The sequence below is a fragment of the Polypterus senegalus genome, chromosome 12 (assembly GCF_016835505.1).
Source record: "Polypterus senegalus isolate Bchr_013 chromosome 12, ASM1683550v1, whole genome shotgun sequence".
Taxonomy (NCBI): Eukaryota; Metazoa; Chordata; class Cladistia; order Polypteriformes; family Polypteridae; genus Polypterus; species Polypterus senegalus.
The window spans coordinates 69,542,412-69,565,943 of NC_053165.1; the positions used below are offsets into that span (position 1 = coordinate 69,542,412).

At 37.8% G+C, this 23,532-nt stretch overlaps 1 protein-coding gene across 2 annotated transcripts; it reads left to right on the forward strand.

Moving 5' to 3' along the window:
- The first annotated feature begins 606 nt into the window (after positions 1-606).
- slc2a11a (solute carrier family 2 member 11a) lies at positions 607-19,977 on the forward strand. 2 transcript variants are annotated; one of them, XM_039772115.1, is made up of 12 exons: positions 607-676; positions 4,297-4,395; positions 5,721-5,881; positions 6,702-6,826; positions 7,666-7,795; positions 8,509-8,657; positions 9,754-9,941; positions 11,289-11,399; positions 14,092-14,193; positions 15,901-15,976; positions 16,087-16,214; positions 17,906-19,977. In XM_039772115.1, the coding sequence occupies exons 1-12, from the start codon at positions 665-667 to the stop codon at positions 18,107-18,109; spliced, it is 1,485 nt and encodes a 494-aa protein (XP_039628049.1). In that variant the 5' UTR covers positions 607-664; the 3' UTR covers positions 18,110-19,977. The 2 variants fall into 2 exon arrangements, with proteins under 2 accessions (XP_039628049.1, XP_039628048.1); XM_039772114.1 differs by lacking the exon at positions 607-676 and adding an exon at positions 1,270-1,664.
- Positions 19,978-23,532: the final 3,555 nt, after the last annotated feature.

Below are 23,532 nucleotides of genomic sequence, written 5' to 3' on the forward strand. Positions count from 1 at the left end.
CTGAGGTACTTAGCTAAAACCATCAGGTTACAAAAAGTTGCTTTAAACATCTATCATTCTGCTGAAAATAAGGTCCAAAAAAATGTCCCAAGCTGGAAATCATTGAGAGACTAAATGCTGTAAGGGTCAGTTAGTCATCTTGCAACCCGCTATATCCTAACTACAGGGTCACGGGGGTCTGCTGGAGCCAATCCCAGCCAACACGGGGCGCAAGGCAGGAAACAAACCCCAAGCAGGATGCCAGCCCACTGCAGGGCACACACACACACACACTAGGGACAATTTAGGACAGCCAATGCACCTAACCTGTATGTGTTTGGACTGTGGGAGGAAACTGGAGCACCCGGAGGAAACCCACACAGACATGGGGAGAACACGCAGGGAGGACCCGGGAAGTGAATCCAGGTCTCACTGTAAGGGTTTTCATTTGATTTTTGTATACAGTATTTTTTAATGTAATGAAAAGAAAATTGTTAAATGATAACATACAAAAAAAAAAAACCCTCATGGCTATAGTGAAATAAATTGGGTTAATGAGTTTTTTTTTCTTTCCTGAACATTGTTGCTCTTGTGTAATTCCTAAGAACTGAATTACTGATTGACTTGCACATTTCCTAATACACTTGAGGCACAGAAGTGAAGAGAGTTTTGGTGGACTGCAAACATGAAGCATATGGTACGAGTCTCTTTTTAATTATTCTCAATTATCAGCTAACTGAATAATACATTTAATATGTGTTTACTCTCTCATATTTTTAAAGAACTGTGGTAAATGTATAGATTAAATAGTAATAGAAATAATTATTTGTACACTGTAGTTCAGTCAACATATAATGAGTCAATGCTCCTATGTAATCCTTCACTGCAACTTTAACTGCTAAGTCAGATGTTTTCTTTATTTTTATTCATTCTGGGGTAGATGATTTTTTGTTAGTCATAATACTATAATTTGTTTCTTGGGCTTCTGTAAAAAAAAACAAATATCCGCCAGGGACAAATGAAGTTCTGTCTATCAATTATATTTTAAGATTGTATTCTTTGGATTAAAATTATCATACATAAATTGATCGTATTTTCGCAATATAAATACAATAATTTCACGCTATAGTGTTCCAAGTTCTCCGTGTCTGCCGAATTTCTTAGTGAATATTTCTGCGGTTCAAAGATAGTGTATATTGTAGGGGGAATATGTGACAAAATATACTAGACGGTAGTGAGCGTAAGTGCACAGAGGAGTGTGATTTTTGGTGAGCTGTTGGAGTTTCTGTGGATCTTTATGAGCTGGTTTGAAATACCTTGATACATACTCGAGCACGCTTACACATCCACTTGCTCCGACTAGCGCGCAGAGGTGGCGCTGCTCTCTCGTGCATTACTGCTGCGGCGTCCAATTTCAGTGCCAAGGACATCGAAAGCAGGCATAGATACACTCAGTGGAGGCCGAATGGAAAATGGATATTCGCATTCCAGAAATATAAAGCCGCGACTATTTATGAATACAGTGCCGGTCCAAAGACGTGCGTCATATTCGTACCCCAAGTTCCAAAGATGCAATGAGGTCTCTTTTTATAAGTGGTGTACACAGATATGGAGAGCTTCGCACGTTCTAAAGCACGATGGAAGACATTGAAGATAACTGGACGGACAACGTACCGAATTCAGAGGTACAGGGGAAAAGACCGAGGATGTACCCTCCGTACTTTTAACATACATTTTAAAACATTGTTTTTTTTGTGTGTGTATGTTTCCTAGAATGTCCATATCTAGAAATATTTAAGTTAAAGTCTACAACAGTCGAAGGTAGAGACTTCGCTCGCATTATATACAGTACCAGTATTTATCAGTATCATCTCGCTCGATCTCCAATATACTTCACTGTCATGGCTAGGCAGTGCTATGACGTCACTGCTAAAGATGCGGATATTTTCTTTAACCCTTTTATTGCCACTACTCTAAGTCAAGATCTATGGGAGACTGGTCATTTTTATTAAGTAGTATCTGTTAAATTGAATTCTTAAACATCCGTATACATAATAAGGTAATATATCCTGTTAAATACTTTAAAAGGGGTGGTGAAGTGGGTAGCTACTTAGGAGCTCCGGGTTCGCTTCCCGGGCCAACCCAGCGTGGAGTTTGCATGTTCTCCCCGTGTTTGCTGGTGTTTCCTCCGGGTGCTCCGGTTTCCTCCCACAGTCCAAAGGCATGCAGGTTAGGTGCACGGTCGATTCTAAATTGTCCTTGGTGTGTGCTTTGTGTGTGTGTGTGCCCGCGCCCTGTGGTGGGCATTCCTGCCTTCCGCCCTATGTTGGCTGCGGTTGGCTCCAGCAGACACCCGTGACCCTGTAATTAGGATATGGCGGGTTGGATGATGGATGGATACAGTACTTTAAAATGTTTATGACTAAAGTAAGTATTCCTGCTTAAAATGCACTGTATGCTTCACGTTCCTTTCGAAAACAACATACACTGATTTATCTGTAAATCTTTAACAATAATTGCACCTGTGATTTGTTTATAAAGTTACAAGATTAACAAATTCTTCCGGCATATTGATGACATAAGACCATAAAACTCATGACAAATGAGAGGAGACCATTCACTTCATCAAGCTTGTTTGTTTAGCTAATAGCTAAGCAGCCCCAATTTTGTGAAAGGTTTCTGCTTCAGTTCTATGTCTCAGTTGTTTGTTCCAGAGTTCCACAACTCTTGTGTAAAGAAGTGTTTCTAGTTTCAGTCTTAATAGCACTTCCCTTTAATTTCCACTAGTGTCCTTCATGATTCATCCCTAAACTGAAAGAATTCTTTTGAATCTATTTTATGAATTCCTATGAGGATTTTGAAGTCCTGGATTAAGTCCCCTCGCCTTCTCCACGGCTTCATACTAAGCAGGTTTAACTCCCTGAGTCTTTTAGAGTACAACATGTACTTGAGTCCCATGATGCATCTGGCTGCTGTTCTCTGCTATGCCTTTCTCGAAGCACAGTGACCAGAACAGCAGACAGTCCTCCAGATGTGGTCTTACTAGTTTATTATGTAGTTTAACAATAATATAGCTCAATTTATTTTCTGCAGTTTTTGCCGTATAACCTAACATTTTGCCTTTTAATTGCTTCAGCACATTGGTTACATATTCAGAAGTTTTTATCCACATAAACCACTAAATCCTTTTCAGCATTTGCTTCCTGTAGTACATTGTCTCCCATCTTCTATTGATAACTATCATTCCTGTTGCCTGTACAGATCTTTTGATTTCTTTTGTCCGATTCCTGCTCAGTGTCTGCTATTCCTTCAATTTTCCTCCAATATTTGTGCCTTTTACTAACAGTAATGTGCACTGTTCCAAAAGTGGCCTATATCCAAAAATGAAACGAAAGTAAAGATTTTTACATACATCATAATGGTGTTATTCTCACTCTACGATTAGTAACCTCAGTATATTGGCCAACTGCTTTATATGTACAAATGGGGTCTCCCAGTATTTTAAAGAAGTCTGATTTTTTTAAACATACAATTATAAAAACTAACAAGTACATATATTTTTTTTGCAAAATTTAGTTTCTGCTTTGTAAGCCTTTCTTTACTTGGTTTTAAATTGTGTTTCTATACTTAATATTCCAGTAAAGGATAACATAAGTGTGATACCCACATTCTGTGTATATGTGTGTGTTAACACTCAATAAACCTGGAGACTGGGTCATTCAAATATCACCTCAGAGGTGCCTGGAAGTTTTATATTTACTCCTTTCATCTTCACAAATATAAAATTCTCCCTCTTTATATGTCTGTCCCTAATTAGTGCATTCTTTTATATGCAATAAATAGCCATGAGCAGCCTGTCTGGCAGAATTTGGTTACTTGTGGTCACTGTAGGCAAAATACCCCCATGTCTTTTCTATCCCATTTTATTTTGTCAAGACCCTAGAAAAGTCAGATTTCTGTCTCTCTCTGTAATTCTCAATGTTGAGCCTCCTCTGGTTGAAGTGCCCCCCTGGTTCGTTCAGAGACCTTCCTGAGACTGCCTAACCTAAATCCAACCTGTAAAAGGTGCTAAAATGTCCAAAGTGTAAGAACCGGTGACTTAAAAAAGGCACATTTCTGAAAAACTACATTTTAACCAACAAGAATGAATGTATGGAACAGCAGCTCACATAGCAAGCTATTTCTCATCTTCAGTGTTAGAAGCTTTTTTTACCATTCAAGTGAAATTCAAAAGGTAGCGATTAAGTCTGTTTTTTGCACATGTTTTTATTTGTTGCATTCATCTAACTCTAGATCAACTTCTTCTTTGTTTAACAGTTTCAAGGTAAAATCCTCATCTTTATCATCTTTGCTGCAGGAATTGGTGGGACATTCCAGTATGGCTACAGCCTTTCGACTATCAATGCACCAACCACTGTAAGACAAAAATAATGCTGTTCTCGTAATGTGTATCATGACTCTAATAGACAGTGAGATAACAAAAGATCAATGAAGTGCATTATTACTCTATATTTCCATCTTGCGATTTTACAGAAGAAAACCCTTTTATTCATGGCTCTGCATAAATTTAAATGAAATAAAGTTTATTTTTTTTTGTTTGAACATTTAGTTTAAGTTTTTAACAGATGGTTCGTCCATCCTTGTGGACTAGGACAGTATATTATGGCATCAGCATGTTTCTGTATCACCATAAATTTACCTTAAATCTTTACTGCCAGTAATACATTTTCTGACTTCTGTCTCATTTTTTTAAATAAATCCTCTATGTGTTTACACACAACTTGGTAAATATTTGTAATGTATGTCTCATGGCGGCATGGTGGCGCAGTGGGTAACCTAAATTGTCCCTAGTGTGTGCTTGGTGTGTGTGTGTGCTTGTGCCCTGCGGTGGGCTGGCGCCCTGCCTGGGGTTTGTTTCATGCCTTGCGCCCTGTGTTGACTGGGATTGGCTCCAGCAGACCCTTGTGACCATGTAGTTAGGATGTAGCTGGTTGGATAATGGATGGATGGATATCTCACATGCATTGGTCACCTTTACAGTCTTGTAAAGTATACATTATGTAAATAATACAAGGCTAGAATATAATACTGTAAGATAAGATATTTCAACACTTGCAAGCATTACACATTTTATATTTTTCATTTGGCTTTAATTATTGGTATAGCTTATTTCTTTAATAACAGGTTATATACATGTTTTACATTTTGTATAGTATACGGTCTACAACTATGCTGCAGCCTATTCTGCTATAAGGGATGTTTGGGTAATCCTGCCTGTTTGTTTTATTTTAATTTCTTTGGTCCATATATTCTATAAGTAAACAGATTTGTATCCCAATCATAAAAATAATTGATCTGCTAAAATGACCCATCTCCCATGGCTTCTTTCCATGTGCCCAGTGTTGCTGGGATATGCTTACACTATAAACAGGATTTATTTTTGGTTTCAGCTTGTGAGAGGGCTCCATTCTGTTGTAGGGCTGAAGTACAGTATGTTATTATTCAAAATTATTATCAAGTATGTTATAATATTAGTCAGGAGTGCTAAGACTGCTGTACCAATCCCATGGTATTGCAGTCCTTGAACTACTAAGCTTCCTGTAAGTTAGCACCATTGCAGTGAGTCCATTATTCCTATTTGTACACCTATTCCTATACCTGTGGTAGTAAGAGAGAAAATAAAAGATGAATTGAATTAAATTATTTTCCATGCTTAATTTTTCTTTCTCTTTCTGTGACAGTATATTCAGACATTTATTAATGAAACGTGGCTTGAGCGCTGGGGCACTCCACTGGAAAGCCCCTTGATTCTGATGATTTGGTCCTTCATTGTGTCAATATATTCCTTGGGAGGTCTCTTAGGCGCACTGATTGCTGGGCCAATGGCAGTTCAGTTTGGAAGGTAGGTATGCTTGTATCCATGATGATAATGAAGTGTAAACATAAGATCCAGACTTATAAGTTCAGCACACTCCAAAGAAACGCTTTTGCATTTGCCAACGCGAGTGTAATGTTCAAAATGATTCTGCACTAAAGTAAGAAGACTGTGCTTTAAGCCAGTGTGAGAATGTTGCGTCACGTAAAGCAGAACAAATGGAATGAAGCCAGATGGCCGAGTTAAATACTATTTATAAGTGAAGAAAACTTTGAGTGGCAAACCAAAAAAATGTTTTCTACTCTTCATTATTAAATTGTCCTCTGTAATGTTTTTGGACAGCATGGTGATGCAGTGGTTAGCAGTGCTGTCTCACACCTCTTGCATCATGGTTTCAGTCTTACATTAGTGACTGTTTCTGGGCAGTATGCACATTCACCCTGCTCTGTACAGGTTTTTCTCTGACTGCATGCTAGGCTAATAGCCAGATAAGCCATCCTGCTGAATTTCTTTGTGAATGTGCCTTATGATGGACAGGCGCCCCCACCCAGGGTTTGTTCAAGTGTTGTGAATAGTGTTGTTATGACCATCTGTGAATTGATTCAGTAAATTAGAAAATGAATTAGTGGGTGAATGGACGTTAATTTTGTTCAAAATATATTTACCTTTATCCAAGTTAAAGTGCTGTGCTGTTTTTACTAAATTAAGTATTATTTGAACCTGGAAATCCCTGTATTATTTTCATTAAGTAGTAGTATTCTTTATGTCATCATGTTAGTCCATAATGAAGAAATAACACTGATCCCTTCTTAAAATACATTTGACTTTTTTGTTTTGTATATTTCAGGAAAAAATCACTCCTAGTCAACAACGTGTTTATAATCATTTCAGCTTCACTGGTGATTATGAGCAAGGAAGCACAATCATTTGAAATGATCATGATTTCCAGACTCTTTGGTGGAATCAATGCAGGTACTGTAGGAGACACGCGTCTCATTTTTGTATCCCAAATTGTGTGTCTCATGACTAAACTTACCCATGATCCATTCTTGAATATTTGTGCATGATTTGAAAATAAAGATTTTAAAGTATAGATATTCTGTAGAGAAAATGTAATTGTCTTAATCTATGAGATCAGTACAGAGTAATGGGGATTGTGGAAGAGAGATGAAAAAGATAGTGCAGGCAGGATGGAATGTGTGGAGAAGAGTGTCAGGAGTGATTTGTGACAGACAGGTATCAGCAAGAGTGAAAGGGAAAGTCTACAGGATGGTAGTTATATGGGTTGGAGATGTTGGCACTGACCAGAAAGCAGGAGACAGAGCTGGAGGTGGCAGAGTTAAAGATGCTAAGATTTGCATTGGGTGTGATGAGGATGGACAGGATTAGAAATGAGGACATTAGAGGGTCAGCTGAAGTTGGATGGTTGGGAGACAAAGTCAGACAGGTGAGATTTCGTTGGTCTGGACATGTGCAGAGGAGAGATGCTGGGTATATTGGGAGGAGGATGCCATGGATAGAGCTGTCAGGCAAGAGGAGAAGAGGAAGGCCTAAGCGAAGGTTTATGGATGTGGTGAGAGAGGACATGCAGGTGATGGGTGTAACAGAACAAGATGCAGAGGACAGAAAGATATGGAAGAAGATGATCCGCTGTAGCAACCCCTAACGGGAACAGCCGAAAGAAGAAGAAGAAGAATCTATAAGGTTTAATCCCTTCATAACTAGAAAAATGTAGATTTTTTTTGTATTTTGTAAATGTTTCTTTTTTATTGATATGGAATCTTATTTTAAAACCCATTTTCCCCATTTAGGTGTTGGTATGAATATTCAGCCCATGTATCTGGGTGAAAGTGCACCAATGAAGCTGCGTGGTGCTGCAGCTTTGTCATCTGCTCCATTTGCTGCTTTAGGCATCTTGTTAGGACAGATCATTGGGCTTAGGTAAAAGATCGATATCTTCATGCATATCCTTCAGTGCCATTCCGCAAAAGAAATTAAAAAACATATTCTGTCTAGCATGTAAACATTTACTGGAGAATAGGACTTGAAATACTAGCTTAAGACGCAAGGATATTAGGATCGTCTTATTTCTGCTCTCTCAGCATTTACTATTTTAATTGACTTTATTCAGTATGGAATAAGGACCATTGTAAAGGTTAATTTATTGTTAACATATTTTCTGGATTTTTAGGAAGCTGTTAACATGATTTGATAAATGAAGAATCTTTTGTATGTGTGGAATATTATGCCAATATGTCATGGCTTTTACAGAGACTAATCAATATACTGTGCGTATAACAATGCATAAAAAGATCTTCTGTTTAATTTATTATATCAAGCGTTTATCTATAAGTTACAAATCATAAGTATATTTTACATGGAATCACTCTGTGAGTGATGGGTACCGAATTGGTGAACTTTTTACTTTGCAGTTCAACACGTTATCCATTACTCTGGATTTAATTTCCAGATGACATCAGTGCTTGCTCTTTAATAGAAAATAACGTGCTTGTCATTTGAAGATAATTTTACTCATTTTTTTCTGTTAAATTGAAATGAATGCTATGCATGTTAGTACTAAGGTAGAACACATCCTTAAGAGAATCACTGCAGATTTGTTACATTTGCACTCATTTATTTTTTCTCTCTTTCAGGGAGATCCTAGGAAGTGAAGCCTGTTGGCCTTTCCTGCTTTCTAGTAATGTAATTCCAGCCTTGCTTCAGCTTGCCACATTGCCTTGGCTACCTGAAAGTCCTCGTTACCTTCTCATTGACAAAGGTGACAAACATTCATGCAGAAAAGGTGAGATTAAGACAAACAAGGGTCTATTCGCATCCATTTTACAGTAACCACTTCCTGCATATTCAAATTCTATAATGCAAGCCCCTCTAGCTATCTTCATGTTGTAGAATACGGTAGAACAAGAAACCATCATATTCTTATGCCTACTTAATCCAATGCAGGGTCATGAAGGGCCAGAGCCTACACTGGGAGCTTTGGATGCATTGCAGGAAGCAAATATGGGTTGTCCATTCATAGCAGAGTCTATTCTCACAAAAGTGAAAATTTCAAGAAGTAATCTAATAACACACACATTTTTGGGAATATAGAAGATAAACCCACGTAGTCATGGAAGGAAAGGGCCTACTCTGAACAGACAGGTACAGGACTTAGACCAAGGATCATTGAAGTAGTAGTGCTAACAACTGCACAAAAAGAAGGACATACAGTGAGCAGAATATTTGACTTTGAGTTGAAAAATTGGGGTTAATTGCAGCTTTTAATTTCCTTAGCTAGTTTCTTGAGGTTAACTCATCAATAACTCTAACTTGCATGTCTGTGATGAGGAAGCATCAGGGCCTATAGTAATTGTAAACAGACTGTAGAATATGAAATGCATCTGCCCAATGCATTAGGTGGCAGGGTGCCAAATGAAATTTAATGATCCTTCTTACTGCCCACTAGTGTACTAGTAAAGAAGCAGAACTCTCACCACCCTCTAATGCCTTTCTTATGTTACTGCCTTGATTACTTGGTCATGGTTATAGCAGTTATTGTAAGTGGAGTCATTAAGTGGGTGATTTCTACCTGACTCCTACCCAAAACTCTTTGTCAATACCTGCATTTCCAAACGTGTTGGGTTGTCATCCACACCAGTTATAAGTGATGAATATTCAAGTATTTGTGGCATGAGTGGAAATTTGCTTTTCACAGATATAGTCCCACTGGCCAATTATGAGAAGAACAAGCAGATAATGGCATACAATATTTAAAGATAGCAAGGAATTACCCTAAAGGAATTCTGCCAGTGGTTGTGTGAAGTGAAAATTGCATGAGATGGTTAAATATTGCATTTCCATTGTTTTCTGATTTTGGCAAACTCAGATTCTTTCTGTAGCCCTACAGATGCTGAGAGGTACAAATGACATAGACAAGGAGATGGAAGAGATGCAACAAGAGCAGGCTGCTATTACAGTTGAGCGGGCTATGAGGCCATGGGAGCTGTTCAGAGACCGCACCGTTCGCTATCAGCTCATTACAGTGATTGTGATCAGCAGTGCCATGCAGCTCTGTGGCAATGATTCTGTGAGTTTCTCTAATAAAGTGATGGTGGGAGCACATTTTGATTTTCTGTTTCTCTTTTTTCTTATATTAGAGCCTTGTTTGGTGTCCCTCCACACCCATAACAATGACAAAGAACATCCAAACCAAAACATGCTAGTAGGGATGAATAAAGTATTAAACGAGAGCAAACAGTAATAAAGAAACAAGACAGAAGAGAATCAAAATCATGTTTTCTTTCTAGGCTTTCATTACACTGGCTATTGTCTTTTCTGGTGGGATGGCCTCTCCATTGTACCCCTTCCAAAAACTGTACTTTATTTCACCTCTGAATTCTCTGGCTTTCCTTCTGCTGCTGCTGAGCCTAAAGTAATCTTACCTCCCGGCTCTAAAGTCAATATTCCAATGGCTGAGGCAAATTTAAAACCTCATCCCATGATTCATTTTGGGCTAAATCCACTTGAGTCATTTAATGGATTAAGTGTGCTTTATATAATTTCTATATTTGGTTTCTTGTTTACAGCAATTCGTGGAAGGTGGTTGGAAACTTTCACCTTCCAGTTGTCTGTCTCTTTCCATTTGTTAACCTGAAGAAGTTGTACTTGCCTTCTGCTGTTCCTCTGTAACACGAGGACTATGCCAAGGGGTAAGAATGCTCCATGTGGATTAGTTTGTCTAGCCTCTTGTATCTTGGTGGCATATTACACATTTCCTTCCATAGTACCTTGACCCAACTCTCTTATGATTGCTTTTGCAAGATACCATCCTACATTCACAGGGTCTGCCATTTCTTGTTTGTTGACAATGACACAAAGAATAATAATATTTGCTAGTATATATTTTCATTTCTTTTGTATACTCGTTAGGCCATATCCAACTCCCAGCAGCGTCACACTCTCTAAACCTGCTATGCGAGTTTGCTTGTTCCTCACATTTTAAGTTAACAACAAGCTTTTAAATTTTCATTCTGATTTTTATTTTTGTATTTTTTTTTTTGTTTCTTTGTTTAATCTTTAATGATTACGTGTTCTTCCCCTTAAAAGTTGCTCACTCATAACTCTGCAGGCATTATTTGCTGCTGGAAAAGTTGCATGACTATATGGCCAGTTATATGGATGCATTCATGTATAATCCATCCTGATAACTTAATCTTTTTAAATTACCATTGTATGTGCAGGGACAACAGTAACTCTTAAGTATTTCATGAATAAACTCATAATTTTTCTTATTTTGCATGACATACAGTATTTTTGACAGTGTCTTTAAAAAGCTACACAAAGGACAATAAGGATGATGATTAAAACTCTTGCTTTGTCGATTGTTTTTTTAGTTTATAAAATTTGAGAAATAAGCTGAACATTTGTTTTTCAGATGTACTTCTATGCATCCTATGTATTCCAGAAAGCAGGAATACCCAGCGACAAGATTCAGTATTACATCTTGATTACTGGAGGCTGTGAGCTCTTCATGGCAGTCACCGCGGTAAGAGCTTTAAGCTGATCCCTTAACCTGTGCTCCTTTATATTCATGCTAGATATTATATATTGTTCTAAAAGTATATATTCAATCATAAAAAGCAAATATTTCATATATTTAAACTTCCTTAAACCAGTTTTTATTTGTAGAAATACCTTTACTGTTTCTTAGAAATGTATGCAAATACAAAAACATGAACTGTTTTGTGATTCAGGCTTGGCACTACCTGACACTATGTACCATTTGCCTCCAATAAAGTCCTTCAATGTCTGTGTATGAGAGCCTGAGAAACACAAATCATGGACAACTTACCTGCACTTCAGAAAATGTGAACAAAAAAAAGAGTGATTTATACTTGTAAAAGTAGCCATGGGGAAAAAAAAAAGTTGTAAGATTGAAATCCCGCTGAAAATGTGCTTAGAAGAAGGAAGAAGTTACCTGCAGTAGCAAATGGAAACCAAAAGCAAAAGTCAAAAATCTAAACTGTCTTCTATGCCCAAATCAACAGAACAAATGCAAGAGCCCTGACATAGAGGTTCTCCCTGCTTTAAATGTACATGCCCAGCAAGTCATGCAACTGCTTGATAAATGAAATACAAAGTAAGGCAGAAGACATGTGAAAAGTATGCATAGAAGCATGTAGCATTTGAGAGACAGATCCCAGAGACAATTCTGACAATAAAATTTAGGATGTTTGTTTTGTAACCCAACCAAATAGATGATTTTTTGCCTTAAAGCAAATTTACACATCTGCGGTGGGCTGGCGCCCTGCCCAGGGATTTGTTCCTGCCTTGCGCCCTGTGTTGGCTGGGATTGGCTCCAGCAGACCCCTGTGATCCCGTGTTAGGATATAGCAGGTTGGAGAATGACTGACTGGCTGATATACTCACAGAAAACAGCCCATGAGAGCTGTTTCAATCCCAGCATCATTTGCCATTTGCAGAGCCTTAGGTGCCGATTTTGCATTCTCTGTTACTCGTGTGGATTTCCTCTCAAAGTCCAAAGTGATGCTGTCATGTTAATTTGTAGATCTAAGTCATCTCACAGTGAGTGTGCCTTGCAGTAGATAGACGTTCTGTCCAGTGTTGGTTTCTGTTGTGGGGAAGAAGAAAAGATTGATTGATGATAATTAACAAATTATTATCTTTGTTTTTAGCAATGTCAGTAATTTAGTAAGGCATATTGACTAGGCTTCCACTTTTTATTCTCCCTTCCATTTATCTTTTTCTATACATGAAATTTTCTGGCTCTTGGACCTACTGCATATCAAGTTAAGTGACCCACACCATTGGAAATAATAGAGTAATAAGGTGTATTGATAAACGCAGACCATTGATTAATACAAGAAATACAGATATGGAATAATTGTATAGTGACATAAAACATGGGATGCAAGAAATATGAAACAGATGGGTAAAACACAAAAGAGGCTGCTATAAGTTTATTTAGAGATATTATGGAGTTTCTTGTTTTTATAAGATTTTTCTTTTTCTGTTGTCTCTCTAGCTATGTTAATATGATCTCACTGTGGGCTCTCCTTTGCACTAGTTTTTAGCCTTGAGGAAGAGGCAACTTATTTTGCTCTGAGACTCAGTGCTTTTTTATTTCCTTTTTAGTCAAAAGCCTGTAAAAGCTAGAAGTTTACTTGCCATAGTAACAATAAAACAAGAAAACGTAGGTCTTTGGCCAGATGTTGAATAGCCAAACATTATAATAATTTATAATACCAAGTCATTAAGATGTCCAATGCTGCGCAGACCTGCCTTGTTGTTGTACTGAGTTCAGGTGAAGAATTTAACTTGTACTGGAATTTAGCTTGCACTAGGCTTTTTTCTCTGTCCATGGAGTGGTTTAACGACTCTTTCTGGCACAAAAGCTTAGGCACTGAGATTTCCTTTTTTCTCTCCCAATTCAGCCAGTGACACAAAGCCTGCCTTAAAAGAATGAATTTTAGAGTTAGTGATTGTCTAGGGTGTTTAAGGGATTCCAGTGTATCCAGCTTCCAGTCCCAAAGAGCTTTTACAAACTAAATAGATATTAGGGAGCTATAGCCTCCACTGTTTGGATCAAAATCCACTTTCAGGTTTATGTTCATGCATGTTTTAGGTACATTAGTGTGTCCATCAGAGAAAGTAAAAGTTATAAGCTTAAAACATGTGTCCTTCCAGTTACCTCTTCGTCCGGCAAAAGTCTGTAGAGATTTTATCTCATCTTTGATCAGTATCTTTGGTTATAAGTTGGAATTCAGAAACATAGCTGACCTAATGTTGTCTACTAGTAGACATGAAGAACATAGCAGCTGGTCAAATAAGTGTCTTATTTTAGTGCAGATGGTGAAGGGGCTCCTGATTTTCTGTATCTCTTTTAGCAGAAAAAAAAAGCCTTGTGTGCCATTGTAACCCTGTGAAAATTGGTAATGCCCACCTTCTTCTACACTGTATTGGGGCAGCTGCCATTAGGATAGGATCTGGCTTGTGACTCTGTACTAAGGGGAGCAAATTCAAACAACAGGACAGTGGTTAAACAAAAAATGCCCATTAGTGTTCTGTAATAAGTGCTGAGGTTTTGACTCTTTTCTGATTGTCTTTTGCTTTCCATTTTGCAATTAAATCTTTTTTTTTATACAGTATATAAATGCTGTGTTTACCATTAAGAAATAAAGGCTTCACATTTAATTTTGTTGCTCTTCCTCTTTCAGAACTTGTTTATTGAGAGACTTGGACGTCGTCTGCTGATGCTTTTAGGATATATTATGATGACAGTATGGGCAGTTATTTTTACAGTTGCTCTCTCACTCCAGGTGTGTGTTTCAAAAGTTTTTGTCTGTAATCCTTGTTGTGTATGTGAGATCTCTGCTTCACCTTTCAGTCAGGTCACCAGGACTATGAAAAAATCTGTGCTATTTATGAAATTTCAACATAAAAAAAACTTCATTTTCTGTGTATGTGGTTTTGATATTATAATAGGCTATTTTTCAACAATTAACCCAAACTTAACTTGTATAGGAATAATAGAAGAGGGGTATAGGTAAGTATATACAATGTAGGGCAATAACAAACAACACAAAACATAAATCTAGGCCAGTTTAGTCTGATCTTTACTTTCTTATGGAAAATGGCACATAACTTATGAATTCTATTACCTAAATTCTTACCTAAAGAATTTCCCAGGGAACCTAATTTGTTTCCGTATGAGCTTCAAATTAAGACCTAATTATGGTCTTACAGTCATTTAAATTGATAAGTTCTTAGCTGCTTATAAAATTTCTAGTGCCTGCACAATGACGGTGGCATTGAGTTCTTCACAGCTAGTCTGCACTGGTTAACCCTCTACACACAGCTCTTCTGTGGTGTAAACTTGCCTAATGAATTTAAAAAGAGAAACTTGTATCCTTCACAGAGGTTATTACTTTTCAGTTACGGTAATACCAATAACCAGAATACATTAGCTAACTCTAAATACCAAGTTGCAATTAATTATTCTTTGAATCAAAGTAGGTATATGTATGGTTTGTCTCTTGTTGATTGCACGTATAGGCAGTGCTTTGTTTCAGTTCTTTCAGTTTTTGGCCTTCTGTGACACACATGGAAGGATTTTCGATGTGCTTTTTCTTCCTTGGTTCAGAAGCTATTCTCCTTTCCTTTTGTCACACCTTATGGATGCGGGCAGTACTGCAGTTTGTCTTCAAGGTTTCACACAAAGTGGGCCTTTTTTTGCTAGCATTGCTGCGCTGTCGATAATCAGTCAACTACTGTCTTCACCAAGATGAATATGTTGCTTTGCTTTACATATGGTCTCTATATTCCGTGTGCACCTTACTGTACTTTTTAGCAAGATCAGACTTTGCATGGCACCCAAATCCAACTATGTTACAGGTGGTCTTCCATTCTTACATTCCAACAATATGTTACCCTTTGAAGTAGAATGGGTTACTATAGGCTTTCTTACAGCCACACCCTAGGCAACAGGGGCCTTGTTATAGAGCAGAAGTTACGGTCAAGAGCAAAGACAGCTTGAATCTTGTGCTTGCAATAGATTGTACAGGTAACAAGGGATGTTTTGCCATTAGTTTCTTGGGTGCACATAAACCCAACATTTTGGTTGACATTTGGTGAACAGCCCATCAAAGTTACCAATGGTTTAGTTATGGTTTTCTGTTTACTGGTCAAGTGTTTAAAGGGTGCATCATGGAGAAATCTCTGGATATCATTTCCCTGTGAGTGATCAGTCTTACCAGATGAGACCCAGAAACTATATTCCAAGGAGAATCCCAGTGAGGAGAACTGACACTTGAGCTGAAGTTAAGAGGCTCTGGCAGCTTCCTCTCAAGCAAAAAACTTGAGTCCCAAAGCAATACAAAGTGGGTAATTCCAGTCAGTCCTACAACTTGAATAGTATATGTGTGTATATTTTCTGTGTGTAATTCATGTATATGTATGTATATTCTTATATATTTCAGTCTTTTGTCATTTAGTTACTAATATTGGTTTATTTTTGCATTTTAAAGGACAAAGTCAGTTGGATGCCATATATGAGTATGGTGTGTATTTTTGCCTACATTTTAAGTTTTGGGATTGGACCAGGTAGGAGGACTATTCTTTAAGGAGATCTTGGTAGTAAGGGGATAATGAAATGACTTCAAAATCTTCAAGAGACACCATTCTGCCATTTCTTTATTCATTTTTTTTTTTAGCTGGAGTAACAGGACTCTTACCTACAGAGATTTTTGATCAGGCAGCTCGACCTGCAGCATATATGATTAGTGGCTCCCTGATTTGGTCAATGCTTTTTGTAATTGGAATGGGTTTCCCTTTTATTGTGGTAAGTGTGTTCTGATATATCTGATTGTCTCCTCTGAATGTGGAATAGGGCTTTTAATATGTTGTTCATAAGGGTGGCAGATATTTTGAAGATTTCAAAAGGTGTACACAAGAAAAGCTAACTAAACTAAAAAGAAGCAAGTATAAATCAATAAAAAAATGTTACTTTAGCCTGAAAAAAATTGTCTGAGACTAGTAATGAGGTTAAGTGGCAAGGTGGCGCAGTGGGTAGCACTGCTAACTTGCAGTTAGGAGACCAAGGTTCACTTCCCGGGTCCTCCCTGTGTGGAATTTGCATGTTCTCCCCGTGTCTGCATGGGTTTCCTCTGGGTGCTCCGGTTTCCTCCCACAGTCCAAAGACATGCAGGTTAGGTGCATTGGCGATTCTCAATTGTCCCTAGTATGTGCTTGGTGTATGTGTGTGTGCACCCTGCGATGGACTGGTGTCCTACCCGGGGTTTGTTTTCTGCCTCGGGCCCTGTGTTGGCTGGGATTGGCTCCAGCAGACCCCCATGACCCTGTAGTAATGAGGTTAAAATCTAAATTACTGGTCCCCCACTGAGCAAAGTTTTTACTTTTATTGTGGCTGGCCATGATATTTTTGTTAATCCAGCCAAATGAAAATTCTTTTAAATTTAAGTAGCTAAGGCATGGACTTTGCAGTTCTTTTCAGAGATCTGTTTAACTAATTTTGTGCCTCAAATATCATTCTTTCTTCGATACTTTTAATTTACGTAAGCATACAGTAGTAATATACAGTATGTCCAATGCATTTACCTTTATAAATCTTAACTAACCAAAACAACCATTTTCTTCACCCTCATTTACTTTGAAGAAGCAGAACTGGATGCATGGTGGGTACAAAACCAGGACAGGATAACAGAACATTTCTAGGCATATTAAGAAAACAAACATATTGTGCAACATTCAAGTAGCCAGTGAAACAAACAAACATGGATGTAATTAGAATGGTATTGGAAGCCAGAAAATGTGAACATGGTGAGAACGTGATGCAAGCAATGACCGGGCCACAACTCTAACCCAGGTCCCTGGAGTTGTAATAAGGCAGCACTACTAGTGTGCTAACATGAAGCGACAAGCTTAACTTAAATTTCGTTTAAAATTCATTTTACATTATATTAGATTAAATATGCTTTATTAATCCCCTAGTAGAAGTTCAAAATTCAACTTGTTTTATTTATTAGTTTCATGAACCATGAGATGTATGTCCATTCAACAACCCACTTAAAGTTATTTCTTAATATTTATGCAGTGATCATTTGGGGCCCTAAGATCCTGTATTGAACTGCGCAAGGAAAGGAAATTGATTCATGAGATTATTTGGGGAGACGTGATTGTTGTCGGTGCTGTTGTAGTACTGGCAATCTGTTTGGTGGGGTCCCTTCAACCTCAGTTTGGACTGCGATGTAAAAACAGTCATCAGATATTCGCATGAGTGAAGATGTCAAAACATCATAAACACAAGAGGATGTTTCATCCTGTCAGAGGAACTTCAAAAACAAGCTATAGAGTCTATCAGTAGCTTTTTTAAACTGTGTCTCACCTACATGTCAGGAAAGGCTCTGCCTCAAGGCAACAGGATGATTGATTACGAGTGATGAATGTGTGAAACGTAACAAAATAATCTTCACTTTAAAACTGATGATTGCTTTCTCATATCTTGCATTGCAGGGTGGCCTGGGAGTATTCTGCTACATTCCGTTTGGCATTGTGTGCATTCTGGCTGCTGTTTTTGTTGCCTTTTTCCTACCTGAGACAAAGGGCAAGTCTCTATTGGAGATATCCCAAGAGTATAATGAACTCAATTTTAAAGGAAAGAAATCTCAAAACACTCACTATCAGCTGGGTGAGATGTCCATCTCTACCAAGTTATAGTTTGCTCCTCAGAATTTTATACTCCAGGTGTATCAGGAGTATATATGCACTATATATCATTAGCTACATTTTTGATCATAATCTCAAAAGATTTTTCAGGTTTTCCAATGGATCTTTTTTTCTTAAATATTAAAATCCAACATAGAGACAGAATGTATAACCAAATGGACATAGTAGTAGGTTTCTATATCCAAGTATAGATGCACATGTTGTATATAAAAACAAAAAATTATGGTACCGTTTAAGCAAGAATGACTGTATTTATTTAATCCTTACCTCCATGATACACACTTTGTACACTCTTTTGCATTGAAGGATTTCAGTTCCTAAACTGAACTGCTCCCTGCCCCTAGTAGTTAAGATTATGAACATTTGGTGTAAATCAACGTATAACAGAACTCTGTTTTTTAAGTTTTACTAATGCTCAATATATGCCCCATTTTGCCATGCAACACATATCCATTTTGATTCATCCCATATCCTTTGTATTATGTAGTTGATGGCTGACGTGGCAAACATTATGTTTCTTCAGTTCCTCAAGGGCCAAAATATAGAAGAAAAATGAAGGGTAACTCAAAAACATGGTGCATACTACATGTTCATATGATACTTGGTTACTAAATAATAACGCGTTTGAAAGTTTTCTTCTCTTTTTAAATACTCCTGTATTTTATAACTTTTATTATTTTACTGAGAAAAGTAAAATGGCCAGATGACCCTCATAGTCTGGTCAGGCTCAGTCTAAAGAAGGTAAATGGAACTGAAATGTGTGCTCTCAGCCCATAAAGCAAAAAGTGAAGGCAGCGTGACAGGCAAGAGAAGAGCAGATGAAATGGTTGCTGTGGAATAAAAGCAATAACAGGGAGAGTTAGTTGATGAGATAATTGATCTGCTGCATTTGTAGTGAAAATTTAGCCTGTCCACACGCTGAACATTTTTGTTAATTCTGCTGGTATTTGTTTGTTAACAATCTTTTGCTGGCTGGGAAATACAATCTAATGGAGAGAAGCAGGTGCATAAAATAAAAATCAGTGAACTGAAATGGAGACACAAATATGCTTTAACAAAACTGTAAACTGTTTATGAAACTAGGCCATTTCCCATGTATGAATTGTTAAAAAATATTTATCAGGATTAGTTAGAATGAATTTTATATCATACTTTTTCGGAATTACCACCAGCTCCAAAATTGCACTTTATGTGAAAGGTTACATGGAGGGCTTATTCAGGACCTCATTTGCTAACCTGGGTTGTACATGTACACATCTGAATGATGCTTTCATATTAAACACTTGACCAAACTGCGCCTAAGCACAGCACTTTGCACTTGATTGACTCTATACCTCCGTTCATGTGGTCTGAGCATGTTCTGGGTCTTTGTCATGGCATTGCATGCTGAGAAAATATTTACTGTGAAACTTAAAGTAAACAACCAGATGTCTCTTGGCGGCTAAAATAAAATATATAGGCATTTTTGCACTGCATGGACTACTGAGAAATTAAAATAGGTCATTAAAACATTATATTAAATGTGAATTGTGTTAAAGTAAAGCAGTCAGACATGTTTTAGAAACAGCTGTAATATTCAAAGGCTGAGTTGCAATCTACTGTATGTTAGTAGCCTTATACGGCTTTTTATAAGAAAAATACATTTGTAAGATCAATAGAATGTTTTGTTTAATATATTGTGTATTCAATATGATTTACTAGCAGAGAGCTCCTCAAACAATTCTTGTTTGGCATAAGGCACTTTGAATGCATTTACTTTTGTACATTATAAAGTTGCACTGTATACTGTAGTTTTATTGTTTAAATTATAATCTGCAAAATATGCAGTTCAAACAATAAATATGCTACATATTTTTGGATATTGTTTTATTACAGTTGTCTCATTTGTCTTTTTCTTGCCATTCTTACTATAGAATTTTTGCTTACTTTACTCTACATGCAAAAGAAAATCTGCTTTGGCAAAGCAAGAGAATTTACTTTAGCATACATTACAGCAAAGTATGCTGCAGTATGGTGACACAGTGTTTAGTGCTTCTTCCTCAGGCACCCTGTACCTTTGAGGCGAATCACAGGTTCAACTGTTGGATTTGTGTATTTTGCATATTTCCCTGTGTTTTTATGGATTCTGGGCATTTTGATTTTCTTTCATCCAAAGTTGAATGTGTAGTATTTGTTAAGTGTCATCTCTTAAGTTTGTCTGATATGGTATAGTGTGGCTATGTATGTAAGTACATCACCCTGAGATGGACTGGTGTCCTGTCCAATACTGGTTTCTGCCTTGTCATTGCCAAGACAGACTCCAGGCACTGCCAATTCTTTCATTCTGTCTGCTGCCTTTGACACCATTGACCATGAGATATTGCTGATGCGGCTCGAACATCTTGTTGAGCTTAAAGGTGCTGCTCTTAACTGGTTCAGGTCATATTTAACTGATAGACACTTTTCAGTGATTTTTAATTCCTCTTGTTCATCTACTGCTCCTCTCAAATATGGTGTTTCTCAGGGATCCATTTCGGGTCCTATTTTATTCTCTATATACCTTCACCCTATTGGAGCGATTTTTAGGAAATGTAACATTTTTTTAACTGCTATGCTGATGATGCTCAGGTTTATATTCCTGTCTGCAACTCTGCAACAAATCAACTCCACAACTGTTTTTTTGAACTAAGATCCTCGATGGCTAATAATTTTCTTGATCTAAATCAAAATAAAACGGAGGTGCTTATAGTTTGTCCATCAGCTAAAGTCCAAACTTGGGGCGGCAGTTAGCGCTGCTGCCTCGCAGTTAGGAGACCCGGGTTCGCTTCCCGGGTCCTCCCTGCGTGGAGTTTGCATGTTCTCCCCGTGTCTGCGTGGGTTTCCTCCGGCGCTCGGTTTCCTCCCACAATCCAAAGACATGCAGGTTAGGTGGATTGGTGATTCTAAATTGGCCCTAGTGTGTGCTTGGTGTGTGGGTGTGTTTGTGTGTGTCCTGCGGTGGGTTGGCACCCTGCCTGGGATTGGGTTCCTGCCTTGTGCCCTGTGTTGGCTGGGATTGGCTCCAGCAGACCCCCGTGACCCTGTATTCGGATTCAGCGGGTTGGAAGATGGATGGATGGATGGTCTTGGACTTCTCAGCTCTTTCCCTGTTTTTTCCAAACCTCAAGTCCGTAATCTTGGTGTTACCTTTGATAGTAACCTTTCTTTTGGGAATCAAGTAAATTCTGTAGTTAAGAGTTGCTATTTCCAACTTCGTCTATTTGGTAAGATCAAGCCTTTTTTATCTTCTAAAGATCTTGAGAAAGCTACTCCTGCTTTTATTTTTTCTCGCCTCGATTACTGCAACTCGTTGTATTCTGGGTTTAACAAATCTCTGATACACAGGTTACAGTTGGTCCAAAATGCTGCCGCTTGCTTTCTGGTTTGGGCAAGGAAGTATGGAACCTATTTTAGCTTCTTTACACTGGCTGCCTGTCAGTTTTCAAATTGATTTTAAAATCTTGCTGCTAGTTTTTAAATTTTTACATCAGCTCGCTCCTGCCTATTTATCTGAATTGTGTGTTTTACACCAGGCTTCCAGAGTATTTAGATCTTCTGTTCAGTTGTCTCTTGTTGTCCCTCGTATCAAGTGTCAAACCAAGGGGGACAGACAGGACTTTGTCAGCTGCTGCTCCTCACCTGTGGAACTCTCTACCTCATCACATAAAGGAGTCATCTACAATTGAACTGTTCAAAACGAGATTAAAAACTCATTTCTATTTACTTGCATTCCGTGACCTTCAGTAATACTGATGGTTTCCTCTTTGTTATTATATAACATTATTTCTATTTATTATGTGTCTTATTTTATGTTCATATATTTTATTTCTATTTATGTTTTTATGTTAATTGTTTTGTTTTTCTTTTATTCTATTATTGTTAAGCACTTTGGCCACAGGATTACTATGTTGTTTTAAATGTGCTATACAAATAAATTGACATTGACATTTCATTGAAAACAGTAGGCATAGTTAGCATGGAACTTGGCGGCTGGCAGGCCTGCCCTAAAGACCCAGCAGCCTTGGTTACAAAGCTGGTCTGAACATGTAACGGTGGTGATTTGCCCAACCTCCCTGTATCCAATTGTGTTTTCTTTGTAGATTCATGGTTCCTTCCACATTCAATAAATGTGAATGTATGTTTTGAATGGTGTCTCTGAATCATTCCAGTTACAGTGAGTGTTAGTGTTATTATAGACCTTGATGGCTGTAGTCTCATCCAGGGATGGTGCTGCTTCATGCTCATTACAACGGTGTAGTTACTCTAACTTGCTCCAACGATATGATGGGGGGGGGGTTTTTGCAGGGTTAAGAAATGGAAAGTTGATCTCCATTCATCTATCCATTATCCAACCCGCTATATCCTAACTACAGGGTTATGGGGGTCTGCTGGAGGCAATCCCAGCCAACACAGGGCGCAAGGCAGGAAACAAACCCCGGGCAGGGCGCCAGCCCACCACAGGGCACACACACACACCAGGGACAATTTAGAATCGCCAATGCACCTAACCTGCATGCCTTTGGACTGTGGGAGGAAAGCTGATCTCCTAATATGCAATTATACCTCCAATATAACACTTGAAATGTGAATTTTGAATGCAAAAATGAAAACGATGTTACAGAGCAGCCACACGTGAGTTTAGAGTTATCTGTTTGGTCTTTTAAAATGTATAGTATTATAAAAATTTGACATTTAAATGTAGACACAATAAAAAATATTTTTAACAATTTTAGTATGTTATGTTTTCAGTGATCCCAAATGTTCATCAGCATGGGGAAACAGTATGCTGGGGACCCCCCGCTTCTAAGAGGGGCAAACAGTGGCAGATGTTTTACAGTCCCGTCAGTTTCTTAATTTATAAGAAATGTATTATTGCTAATAAACCATGCATTTTTAGATTATTTTTTTTCACCCAGTTCCTCTTAAGATTCTAAGTTTTAATTTTCTAAAACACTAAATAATTTTCACAGTTTTTAATTGAATAACGTTGCACTGGTAACGTGCTGACCGTGCATTCTCTTGCCACCCTAAAATGGTGGTGTTATGTTTAGTTAGCAAGCTCTCAGTTTATCCAGTAATGCAATTTCTGAAAGAACCAAAACATCACCTGCTAACCTGATCCCATGTGTGTGTATTTTTAATTTGTTTCAATAAAACATTTGCGGGGAAAGTGGGTGTGAAAAGACAACTGAACTGCTTCAGTCTACAAGACATTTGAATTTGTCGTATAAGCTACATAGATAAGAATTGGCAGAGAAACAGAAATACACCTGTATACCCGTAACGCGTCCATTTCATTAACATTAAACTGAGGTTCCAATCTTGACTTCAGGTATAAGTAAAGGAACAGACAAATAACAGAAACTGGTACATTTTAATTTTCTTTTGGATCGTGG